Genomic DNA, 12,648 nt, shown 5'->3' with positions numbered 1-12,648 from the left:
TTTCCGAGTTCAAGTCTTTTTTATTTTTAAAGTTATATAATCCTAATAAGAAATATTCTGGTTTACATTCAAAATTTACTTTAAAGATTTTTTTACATTCTCTGTGAATTATCGACCAGAAGTTTTTAATAACCTTACAACTCCACCACATGTGGAAGTATGAGCCCACCTGTTTTTTACAATGCCAACAGAGATTATTTCTATCTTTATACATAGATCCTATTTTTTTTGGCGTTAGATACCACCTGTGAACAATTTTTAGCCAGTTTTCCTTCAGCTCAATTGAATAGCATATTTTAGTATTTTTATTCCAGATGGTATTCCATTCATCTATTGTTATCGCTCTGCCTACATTCCTGGACCAATTTAACATTGAGTCCTTAATTATATCCTTTTCCGTATTCCATTCTAATATTTTATTGTAAATTAATGTTATGATTTTTTTCCCCTTTTAAGTAAGTTATCCCAGAAGTTCGTATTTATATTAAATCCAATTACTTTATCTTTCTTATAGCATTCTTTTATTTGATAGTATTGAAGCCATGTAATATTTGTATACTATTTTTGAATTTCCTTCCAATCTTTTAATGGGGGTAGTTCTCTTGAAATACTTTCTTTTTTAATGATATCTTTGTATGTCGGCCAATTCTGCCATCCTAATAGTCTGCGCTGACTTGCTTCCAGAGGCGAAAACCATAGGGGGGTTTTCCTATATAAGTATCCTTTATATTTTTCCCAGATTGCGATTAAGGCAGATCTAATAAAATGATTTCCAAATTCTTTGTCAATTTTCCTCATATCTTGCCATAGGTATCCGTGCCAGCCCCATCGTAAGTTATATCCTTCTATAGTTAGTAATTTGATTTTTTCCAATTTTACCCAGTCTATTATCCATTCTAGTGCACAAGCATCATGGTATAATTGTAGATTTGGTAAGTCAAAGCCCCCCCTTTCTTTTGGAGTGGTCATAGTTGTAAATTTTACTCTGGGTTTCTTATTTTGCCAAATGAATTTATTTATTTCCCGATTCCAATCCGTAAATATTTTTTTACCTCTGATAATGGGGATATTGCGAAACAGGTAAAGTAATTTAGGAAGGATATTCATTTTGATTATCGCTATTCTGCCCAAAAGTGATAGTTTTAAATTTTTCCAGCTATCTAGGTCTTTTTTAATCTCATGCCATTTTGCTCCGTAATTTAATTCCAGAAGTTGGTTGTTTCTACTTGTAATCCATATACCTAAGTATTTAATTTTTTTGACAGTTTCCAGGCCCGATATATCCTTTAACTTCTCTTGTTTTTTTTTTGATATATTCTTTGTAAGAATTACTGTTTTTTTCCTATTGATTTTGAAACCCGCCAATGCACCATATTCTTCAATCATTTTTAGCCAATCCTTAATATTCTCTCTTGGGTTTTCAACTATACAAATCACGTCATCTGCAAAGGCACGGACTTTAACCTCTTGCTTGTCAATTTTTATACCCTTCAGATTTTCTGCTTTCTTAATCGATCTCATCAAGACTTCTAGAGTAAATATGAAAATAAGGGGGGAAAGTGGGCATCCCTGTCTTGTTCCTTTTTGTATTTCAAATTTGTCAGTATATAGACCATTTACTTTAATTTTTGCCAGTTGGTTTGAGTAGATTGCATTTATCCCGTTTTGGAATTGAGTCCCCATATCTAATTCTATAAATAATAATTTGAAAAATTCCCAATTGACGTTGTCAAAGGCTTTCTCTGCGTCTAATGCTAAGAAGCCCACTTCTCGCTGGTGATTTTGGTCAAAATATTCTATTGCGTCGAGAATTATTCTTATATTGTCTTTAGTACTCCGATTGGGTAGAAAGCCTGCCTGATCTTCTGTAATCCAATCTTTTAAGAAGTTTGTGAATCTCTCTGCGAGTATTTTGGTATAGATTTTATAATCATTATTTAATAGTGATATGGGCCGGTAGTTCCTTACATTGCTCGAGTCTGTTCCGTCTTTATGTATCAAGATTATTTCAGCTTGTTTCCAAGATTCTGGGATTCGTCCCTCGCTAATGGCTCTGTTCATAATTTTTTTTAAAAATTGCAGTATTACTTCTTGCTCAATTTTGTAAAATTCGGCTGTAAAGCCGTCTGGGCCTGGGGCCTTGCCTAGTTTTAATTTTTGAATTGCTTTTTTAATCTCTTCTATGGTGATTTCTTGATTTAATTTTGATCTTTGGTCATCTGTTATTTTTTGTAGTTTTTGACTGCAAATATATTTAGTTATTTCCTCTGGATTGATTTCATCTTTTTCGTACAATTTTTTATAATATTCTTCAAATTCCGTTTTAATTTCGTCATCTGTGAATACATCTTTTTCCTTTGTACTGATTTTTATAATTTGTTGTTTGTTTTTCTTTTTTCTAATTATTCTGGCCAGCCATTTCCCCGGTTTATTAGCATTTTCAAAAGCATTTTGTCGTGCCCATTTTAATTGGTTTGCAATAGATTCTAACTGTAAATTTGTCTTTTCTTTTTGTAATAATTTTATTTTTTTTAATATATCTCCTTCTCGGGGGTTTGCTTTTGATTTTTGTTCAAGTTTGTCTATCTCTCCTTGTATTGTTAGTAATTTTTGGTTCTTAATTTTATTATTTCTTGACTTTTGTTGTATAAAGAAGCCTCTCACCACCGCCTTATAGGCGTCCCAGACGGTTTGAGGGGCAATATTCTCCTTATCATTTAATTGGAAATATTCTTTAGTTATCTGTTTTAACTTTTCTATATCTTTTTCCTGCTTGATCAAATTATTGTCCAATTTCCAACTTACCATATTTTTACTCTTATTGATTGTCATGGTTATAGGGCAGTGATCTGAGAGATCTCTTGCCTGTATTTTTATCTCTTGTATTTTAGATGCTAAGCTTTTAGAGGCCCATACCATATCAATTCTAGTCCAAATTTCATGTCTGTTCGAATAGTAAGTGAAGTCTTTTTGAGTAGGGTTTTTTAGTCTCCAAATGTCACATAAATCAAATTCTTCCATGAGCTGAAACATATTTTTGGGGAAAGATTTTTTAACATTTTTTTTACTATTCTTTTTCGTTGATGATCTATCCATCTTACAATCCATAATGCCGTTAAAATCTCCCATTATTAACAGATGATCAGTTTCTACTTGATTAATATTAGTTCTCAATTGTTTTACAAATTTACGTTTTGGGCCATTTGGCATATAGACGTTGCATATTAGGATGGATTCATTGCCCACAAAGATTTTGACTGCGATAACTCTGCCTTCTTGGTCACTAAACTCTTTAACTGGTTTTAATTTTTCAGTAATATATAAGGTGACTCCCCTTTTTTTCTTTTCATCTAGAGAGTGGAAAGCTTTTCCTAATCTATTATTTGTTAAGTAATTGACATCTTTGTTTGCAATGTGTACTTCTTGTAGCGCCGTGATATCATAGTTATTTTTCAATAAAGTGTTGAATAATCTTTTTTTTTTAATTTTTGAATTTAAACCGTTGATGTTGTTTGTAAAAACCCTTAATGACTCTAAGAAATTATTCATTAGTTGATCTATCACTCACTGCATCCTCCTCCTCATCCGAGGATCCCTCCAGATTGTCATCTGTAAGCAGGGTAGACTGTATTTCCTTCGGCGAATCTTGCCTTCTTTTCTTCGCTTGCTTTGGATTTTTCTCCAGGCTCGGGGGTTGTAGTTTTGCTTTCTGTGATAAGTCCCTTTTTAATTTTCTGTAGAAGTCGTCTGCTTTTTCCTCACTTTTAATCCACACTTTTTCTTCTTTATAGGTCAACATCAGTCCCTCTTGTCTTTCCCATCTGAATTTAATTTGCAGACGTTTTAATTCATCCGTTAGGAAGAAATATTTCCTCCTACTATTTAGGGTAGATTGAGGGAACTCTTTGTATATCATTATTTTTTTGTCTTTATATGCCGTTAGACAGTGTTTAGCGCCTCTGAAGACTTCTTCCTTTGTGCTTTTCTTAACAAAGTGAACAATTGTGTCTCTTGCCACTTTATTTTTTTTCGCATAGTTGGTGTGGATTCTTTGAGCGGTGTCTATTTGGTCACTAGCCTCTTGTTCAGTGCATTTCAGAATCTTTGCTATAATTTGGGCAGTAATTTGTTTGATATTTTCTTTAGGTTCTTCCTGTATATTCCTAAGCCTTAATTGATAGTCAGTAATGTTTTGCTCTAATCTTTCTTGCAACTTCTCTGCTTTATTGTTTTTAGCCTCTAGGCTCTCTATTTTCCTCTGGGTCTTCAGTTGTGATTTCTCAATTTTATCATTTTGGAGTTTTAGTCCAGAAATCTCCTGAGCATTTTTTATCACCTCTGCTTTAATCAAACTTATTTCCTCTTTAATTTCTTTTTTAAGATCTGCCATATCTTCTTGCAGCTGTTTGTGTTGTGTATCTTGTTTCATGGCCATTTCATGTAATTCCTTCTGGAGTATATCTTGTTTGGATGAGATACTTTGGATGAGACCGCGGCTGTTTTTGAGCTCCCCCCACCATATGCGGCAACCGCAGATTCTCCAGTCCACCAGGAAGTTTCAGCATCTGCCCTATAAGATGACACCCAGTGTTTAAGACGATGCCCAGCTTCTGAGAAGGTTTTTCTGGGTTAAAAAGTAGTCTTATATGCCAGAAACAGTATATCTCCTTATCTCAAGTCTGAAAAAACAGCACACACTGGTGATTTGGCAAGTCTAATCAGTCTAATTTCAAACAAAAGGACTGTAAAAGACACATCTATAATATATAATAAATATATTATCTCTTTCTCTCACACACATATATAATATTCACTTATAGTAAATATATTTGCTATCACAACATCCAGGTAGTGCATCCTAAAATGCAGAAAGTCTTACAGAATAACACAACTTGCTTGGAAAATACAAACATATACACAAGGCCACTGACTTGTGGGGGATGGATGCTCCACAGCAACATACCTAAGATGCAAAGGGGCAGCTGGCAAAGCAACATCTCTGTGAGATAAGGGTTTAAGCATAAGTTATGTGGACATTTTGGACAAGAAGGATGAAGTCTGTCTAGAAATGAGATATGTCATTAGGGATCTAACCAATGCAAAAGGAAGGTAACTCTCGCCCATCTTCCTCCACTGTGACTCATCGGTCCTTCAGATGCAAAGGAAAAGCTGGTGTCTTACGGCACTTTAACCTTTTCTTATATAATTTTTGTATCCAGACAGCCTTCACAAGGGATTTTGTGCAGCAGCTGAAGCAAACAAAACACCTCTCAGATCCTTACAGTCCCTGAAGCAAAGGGAGGAGTCTTATTTGAGCTGCCTATTTATGCTATTTAAGTTATGAGCTTAAAAATCTATTGTATACAAATGGCACCAGTAATATAATGTGACACGGTGGAATGTTCTTGAATTCAGATTTTTTTTTCTTTTTTTCTTATCTTTTAATTTCCAACTTCCATAGATGGATTAAAACCCTTTAGCTGGTTGGAAGAATCTGAAAGTTGAGGTCCCAAAATTAACTTCTCTAGATGTTTTAAGGATTCCAGTCAGTCATTTTCATTGTTCCTCCTCCACCGTCTTCCTAGTTTTCTATTTTTTGGCATGCTGTGGCACTGGGTATTGGCAAACTGTAACCTTCCTTCCCCGGTGGTGAAGTGTCTTAAAGCACTGAGCTGCTGATCTTACGGTCCGAAAGGTCCGAGATTCAAACCCCGGGAGCAGTGTGAGCAGCTGCTGTTAGCTCCAGCTCCTGCCAACCTAGCAGTTCGAAAACATGCCAATGTGAGTAGATCAGTAGGTACTGCTCCGGCGGGAAGGTAATAGTGCTCCATGCTGTCATGCCAGCCACATGACCTTGGAGGTGTCTACGGACAACGCCGGCTCTTTGGCTTAGAAATGGAGATGAGCACCAACCCCCAAAGTCAGACATGACTGGACTTAACATCAGGGGAAACCTTTACCTTTACCTTTAACCTTCCTTTGGTCCTTCCCTGTGTAAAATGACTTCTTTTGCACTTCTTCAACCTAGAAATCCTTCCAATTCTATGGATTCCTCAGTCTTACATGACTGGGAAACCACCACAGAATAGGGTTGTTGTATGTCTTTCGGGCTGTGTGGTCATGTTCCAGAAGCATTCTCTCCTGACGTTTCGCCCACATCTATGGCAGGCATCCTCAGAGGTTGTGAGGTATGGTTGTTGTATGTCTTTCGGGCTGTGTGGCCATGTTCCATACCTCACAACCTCTGAGGATGCCTGCCATAGATGTGGGCGAAACGTCAGGAGAGAATGCTTCTGGAACATGGCCACACAGCCCGAAAGACATACAACAACCCTGTGATCCCGGCCATGAAAGCCTTCGACAACACACCACAGAATAGTTTTGTGCTAAAGTTAACATCACCAACTGGGGAGCACCAGAGAGCTGGATGAGGACCTCATTGAAGCCAGATTAATCTTCAGAACCTCTCCAGTCCTGTTCTAAGGAAATGAAAAAAACTATTGAACTTTCAGCCAATGAAGGGTTGGCCATTAGGACAAGAAGAGCATTGTGTCTGCTGCCCTGCACAATCCACAATCAGACAGATTACAGAAAACCAGCCTACTCTGTTTCCTTACTTAGAAACAGTCCATGGGGTGAGTAGCCCTTACAATCAACTACCTCATAGCTTCAATTTTCATCAGTCTTTCAGTCTTGTCTTTATGGAACTCAACAGGTAATTTCCTACAACAGTGACAAAAAATAAAGAGCCGGATGAGGACGCAGCCCACTTATTGACAAGTCTACTTATAGACACTTCTAGAAAACTGGCCCATTAGAGACACTGAGAATATCCACTCTGCACAGTTATGACAGTTTCACACCAATTTAAGTGCCATGGGCTCATTGTATGTACATTTGGATTTGGGGTTTGGTAACTATTGGAAAGACACCAAGGTACTCTTAAAGAGATGGGCTGAGAATTCAATCACTTTGTATAGACAGGTAAGCAGAGTACTTTAGGAGCTTCAGATGGGGTAGTGGACTAATGATCTCCAAATCCTTCACTAAATTGCACACCCCAATATTCCATAGGATGGGGCCATGATACTTGAAATTGTATCAAACCACTGTAATTGTGTAGAGTGGAGACAGACACCCTTTGGCAGGGTGTGATTGTGCAGTGTGGTCCAAAGATGGATAGAATATTCGCCATTACTGGTATTCATTTTCTAGCAAAAAAATAAAATAAATGAAAGAGTGGGGATATCTTAATGCTCGGACAACCCAGTTCTGAAAACTAATATAAAGGTGAGAATTTTGGATAGATTTCTCCCAGTATTTGTACACAGATGATTTATGAAACTTTAAATTAAACAGCGAAGACGTAGTAACAATCAAGGATTTCTTCTACCTTGGCTCAGTCATAAATCAGAATTGAAGACTCTAGCCATGAAATCAGAAGAAGACTGACTGTGAAGGGTAGCTATAAAGGAACTAGATAAAATTCTCAAGTATAAAGATATGTAATTAGATACTAAGTCAATATAACCAATGCCATAGCATTTTCTATTTCTGTGCATCATTGTGAAAGCTGGTTAGCGAAGAAAGCCAAAAGGAGGGGATTCAATATTCTGATGTTGGAGGATAGCTCTTTAAGTACCCTAGATTTCCCAAAATGAAAGAAAATGAATCCTAGAGTAAATTAGACCTCGATTCTAGATGGAAGGAAGTCTACTGAATCCACATAAAGACTACAGTTGGATGTTAAATGTTAAGAGATGTATTATAGTGCCATTGAAAGAGAGAAGGAAAGGGGTGAAATCAGAATGGGCCATATGGAGCTGCGGTGGCGCAATGGGTTAAACCCTTGTGCCAGCTAAACCGCTGATCTGAAGGTCGGCACATGTGAGAAGCCTCCCACAAGATGGTAACACATCGGGCATCCCCTGGGCAACATCTCTGCAGATGGCCGATTCTCTCACACAAGAAACAACTTGTAGTATGTTCTCAAGTCGCTTCTGACATGATAAAAAAAATGAATCATTCCACTTGATGTTGACATTGTTTTCATCTTCCTCTGCCCTACAAGTCTGGTGGTTCTCATTCCCAACAATAGGGAGCTGACAGTACACTCAAAGTATGCAAAATTTACCTTTTTGAACTACGGTTTCAAAGTTCTAGAGGGTGCAAAGTTAGAGAAGCAATCTAATGTCATCATATCAATAAAATAAGACCAAGGCCCCATCTACATGGTTTGAACTGCATTATATGGTCAGTGTAGACTCATATAAAGCAGACTGAACTGAACTGAACTGAACTGGACTATATGAATTAACACAGCCATATCATCCAGTTCAATCTGCATTACAATGGCAGTGTAGATGAGACCCAAATCAAGGGTATGTATACATTATGCACTGAGATGTGCCATGGGTTGGAGGATCACTATTGACCAAATAAAATATAAAATAAAATAAAAATCATGGTTACACTTTGAAATACTCTTGGTTGGAATGCAAATTATGCACTCAAGTTCCTATCAGATAAAGCCTAGTTCCCGGTGGTGCAATGGGTTAAACCCTTGTACCGACAGGACTGCTGACCGACAGGTCGATGGTTCAAATCCAGGGAGAGTGGGTGAGCTCCCTCTGTCAGCTCCAGCTCTCTCTGCGGGGACATGAGAGAAGCCTCTGACAAGGATGGTAAAGCATCAAACATCTGGGCATCCCCTGGGCAGCGTCCTTGTAGACAGCCAATTCTCTTACACCAGAAGCAACTTGCAGTTTCTTAAGTTGCTTGTGACATGAAAAAAAATAATAAAGCAAGTGTAATAATGAACCTGTGTCTTCACTGTATTGCTTCATATTATAACCTGCATACAGATCAGTATTAGGGAAAAAGAATTCTAGCCTAGCATTTGTCCTAACGTGAAGAGAAATCTATATCTATCTTTATCTCTGCATATGGCCATATATCCGCAATTTAAAGAGTTATGGTCCAGTCACAAATCATTCACCTCATCTGCTACTTATGAGAATAGAAGCTGGCCTGAATTCTTTTGTACTGAAAATAAACCACATTTCAAGATGCCTCATGACTGCCTGCAGCAATTTATATGACTCTGGGGTCTTTTAATGCTGGATGAACTTGACTGAAGTTCTGATTCAATTAACACTCTGCTGCGTGTAGCATTTAATTTTTAGTAGGGAGATGGGAGGAGAACTTGACACATTCTGGATTCTTTTCCATAAGTTAAATCTGGCCTGCAGTGGTTTGTTTAATGATCTGAAGTTTATGTCAGAGGAAAGGTTAAAGTGGAAGTGGTTTCTTCCATAGCGTATGTGATGGAGATGCGGTAAGGCATGCACATGTAGCAGGAGATGCTAGCGAAGGGATCTGGGCTTACGTGCTGAATCCCCACTATGTTATCGAAGGGAAGTTCAGGGCTCCACGATCCTTCGGTGAAGGTTGCCCCGCTGTTTCTTCTGTCTGAAGCCGTGACCGCCTCTTTGACAATGTCTTCTGGCAGCATCAACAAACTCTCCTCTGGCTGTTTGATCAAGTAGGTCTCGATGTTGTGCTTCCTCAAGAACTCATTGCGTTCCTTGCCATGCCCTTCTTCAACTTTATAATCTCCATTCAAGCAATCTAAAGTGGCCTTGGATATGTGGATTCTCCTACAGAGAAGAAGGAATTAAATTAGTACAGACGATAACTAGCCCTAAACAACAAAATATGGCTTTGAAGACAGGAGCACATCTTTACAAACTCACCAGAATAAAAGCCAACCCTCCCCTTCTCCAGAATACTCCATTCTGTTTTTTTTAACCCTTAGATGTTTTTTCAATTGACATCCAACTCTTTTTGGCTACCAAGGATGCCAATTCCTGAGTAGCACAATGTGGGGAGGAATGGGGGTTTAAACTATTGAAGTTTCTATTATACAAACTATGGGGTCACTGAGAATAGGCAGATATCTAGCTTTTCTTTTCCACTGACTATTTGTAGCCATATAGCTGTTTGTCTGAGTTTGCCATTAGAATTTATCAAAAGGGACCATAAAGCTTAATCATTGGTCCTGAATTATTTCGTTCAATTTACCCATATGGTCTCAATAGGAATCACTTTTTGCATTAATAATTAATCCTGAAGAACTCTACTGCAGAGCCAGATATCAGATTAAATGGAGATGGGTTAATTTTTTTTAGAGATATACCCACAAATGCAACTCTCTGAGCAAGCACTCTCATTTTAGATCTGTGGTTTCCAACCTGTGGTCCGTGGACCACTAGTGGTCCCCAAGAACTAAAATGTGGTCTGCGGTCTCACTGTTACTATACATTGTTGCAACGAGAACAACTGGTCTCATGAAACTCTCTTATAGTACTGAGGAGGGGAGAGGCTGACTACCACAAAAGGCGCAACAACAAGCCTCCTGACTGCTGCTTCTCCTCCTCCCTCCCCCTGAGCAGAGCCGTTTCATGTGGTGCCTGGAAGGGAGGGGGGTGCCTTGGTATCTTCATTTTCAAGCCTGTTCCTGGGGTTATTTGGGGTTCTGATTCAGAAAGTTGCATTGGATAGAACACATCAGCTCTAGATTATTAAATATGGTATTCTGTGAGCAAGCAGATGGCGACCAATGGATGGCATATGCTCTGTATCAGAAACTAGAGCTGATGTGGTCTGTCCAAAGCAATTTTCAGAATCAGAACCCTAAATAATCAAACCGCAGAGTCATATAAGTTGACCAAACACTGATTCGTAACCCTTTTGGTTCTAATGTTAAAGTGTCGTCCCTGGTCAAAGTGTCCCCTGGTCAGAAAAAAAGGTTGAGAACCACTGTTCTAGATGAACTTGTTCACAACATTCCAGTATGGCATCAGCACATTCAATAGAGATGCACACACACAGAGAAGATTGACTATAGATATACCATGTTTACTATTACTGATACTATTTGTTGTACAGAATGGCTCTTATTGTATACAAGTAGGTTTCTACTTTGGTTTTTCTTTTTTTGAAGTAGAGAATTTGGCTGTTTTTATTTTTTTTGCCTACAATCACTTATATACTTTCTGGTAAAAGGTTAATAACCAAGGCAGACTTCTATGGATAAGAAGCAAAACAGATGGAAAATGCTAGTCTCAAAGCCTCTTTTTATCTAAAATTCTGTAAAACCTGGATATTTAAAAAGATGCATTTGAAGATGCATCTAAATTTCTCTTTATCTTGAAGGAATGTCTGGAGATGAAGGATGCATATACACTGTAGAATTAATGAAGTTTGTTACCACTTTAACTACCAAGGTTGAATGCTATGAAATCCTGGGAGTTGTAGTTTTATAGGGTCTTTAGACCCTATAAAAGAGGGCTGGTGTCTCACCAAACTACAACTTCCCTTTGTATTGGAATATTGTCTTCACTGTTTCCTAAAAGCACTGGGTTCAAAACATCTGCATGGTTGCAGCTTGGAAAAAGCTGGTGTAGGGATGATGTGTTAATTTGGGTAGAGAAAATGAAGTTAAGCCTTGATCCATCATCATCTTCTTCTTTATTTTTATCTCACCTTTGTCCCCAAGGTGCTCAAGGCAGGTAACAACACGACACTGTTAAATTAATCAAAGGTTTATCTTGATGTTGTAAACCTCATTCAGTGTGTTTAAGCTAATGAAACTCAAGTTACAAATGGTTTCAATTTGTTTGATTAAATAGAGAGAAGGAAACAGGGACACTGATTTTCATTAATATGCAGATGTAGGGAGCAATACAGAGCTTGTGCGTACCAAAACTGTGGAAGAGGGATTTTCAACTGACATTCAATGGGGGTTTAAGCTGCTGAAGTTTTTCTATTACTACAAACTATGGGGTTACTGTGAATATGCAGATATCTAACTTTGGAAACCCAACAATTCTGGTTGAAGAAAGTTTAATGAGTTACTTTCTCTCTTCCTTAACAATTTCTCTGCATTGCTACTTGGAAAAGGCAGCCATAGAAGCCTGCCTTATTATGCCAAATAAAATTCTGCTTTGCAAAATAGGATGAGATATACAAGCTATGTCAGGTAGAAGGGACATTTGCACTCATCAGCTAGTGCATCTGGACAGATGGTTGGAGAGATCACATATCTATCCTACACAGGCAACTAATGCAAAGGTTACCAAAAGTTCGCATTAGCGATACAAATGTCATCTTTATGTGAACATTGCCTTCAGGGTATGTATCCTAAAGTGCTATGTCATTAGCTAAACTGATGGTAAAGTATCTTGTAAGCTCGAAGAGAACAGAAAAGCACATTTCCTAAATTCATGGTTCAGCCAGTTCTCTATCAATGTATTGACCTCAAAAAACTTTATCAAAGGCCTAGTTCCTTATATGTTTTGAGACTGTAACTCATGGTATTATGGTTTGGATTACAACTCTGCAGATCAAGAATTTAATTTCTATTTGGCTATGGAAACCTGCTGGGACCTTGGACAAATCAGTCTCTCAGTCTCAGAAGAAGGCCATGGCAAACTCCCATTGAACAAACCTTGCCAAGAAAACCCTGTTACAAGTTTACCTTAGGGTTCCCATTAATAGGAAATGACTTGAAGGCATATAACAAACAGTAGTTAACCCAGTTTGTATGGATGGTTTCTTTCTTCTGATGCCTCATAGTCTGGATCA

General features: G+C 37.8%; 1 protein-coding gene across 2 annotated transcripts in view; it reads right to left on the bottom strand.

Moving 5' to 3' along the window:
* Nucleotides 1-12,648, bottom strand: part of adcy8 (adenylate cyclase 8) — a 154,487-nt gene that overhangs the window by 42,728 nt on the left and 99,111 nt on the right. For both annotated transcript variants that reach the window (XM_003219392.3, XM_008108199.2), the window contains exon 7: nt 9,389-9,659. In XM_003219392.3, coding sequence (XP_003219440.1) covers nt 9,389-9,659 — 271 coding nt within the window. The remainder of the gene's footprint in view (nt 1-9,388; nt 9,660-12,648) is intronic.

This window comes from Anolis carolinensis, chromosome 4 (assembly GCF_035594765.1).
Source record: "Anolis carolinensis isolate JA03-04 chromosome 4, rAnoCar3.1.pri, whole genome shotgun sequence".
NCBI lineage: Eukaryota > Metazoa > Chordata > Lepidosauria > Squamata > Dactyloidae > Anolis > Anolis carolinensis.
The sequence above is the reverse complement of the archived record's forward strand: the minus strand, read 5'-3'. Positions and strand labels throughout refer to the sequence as shown.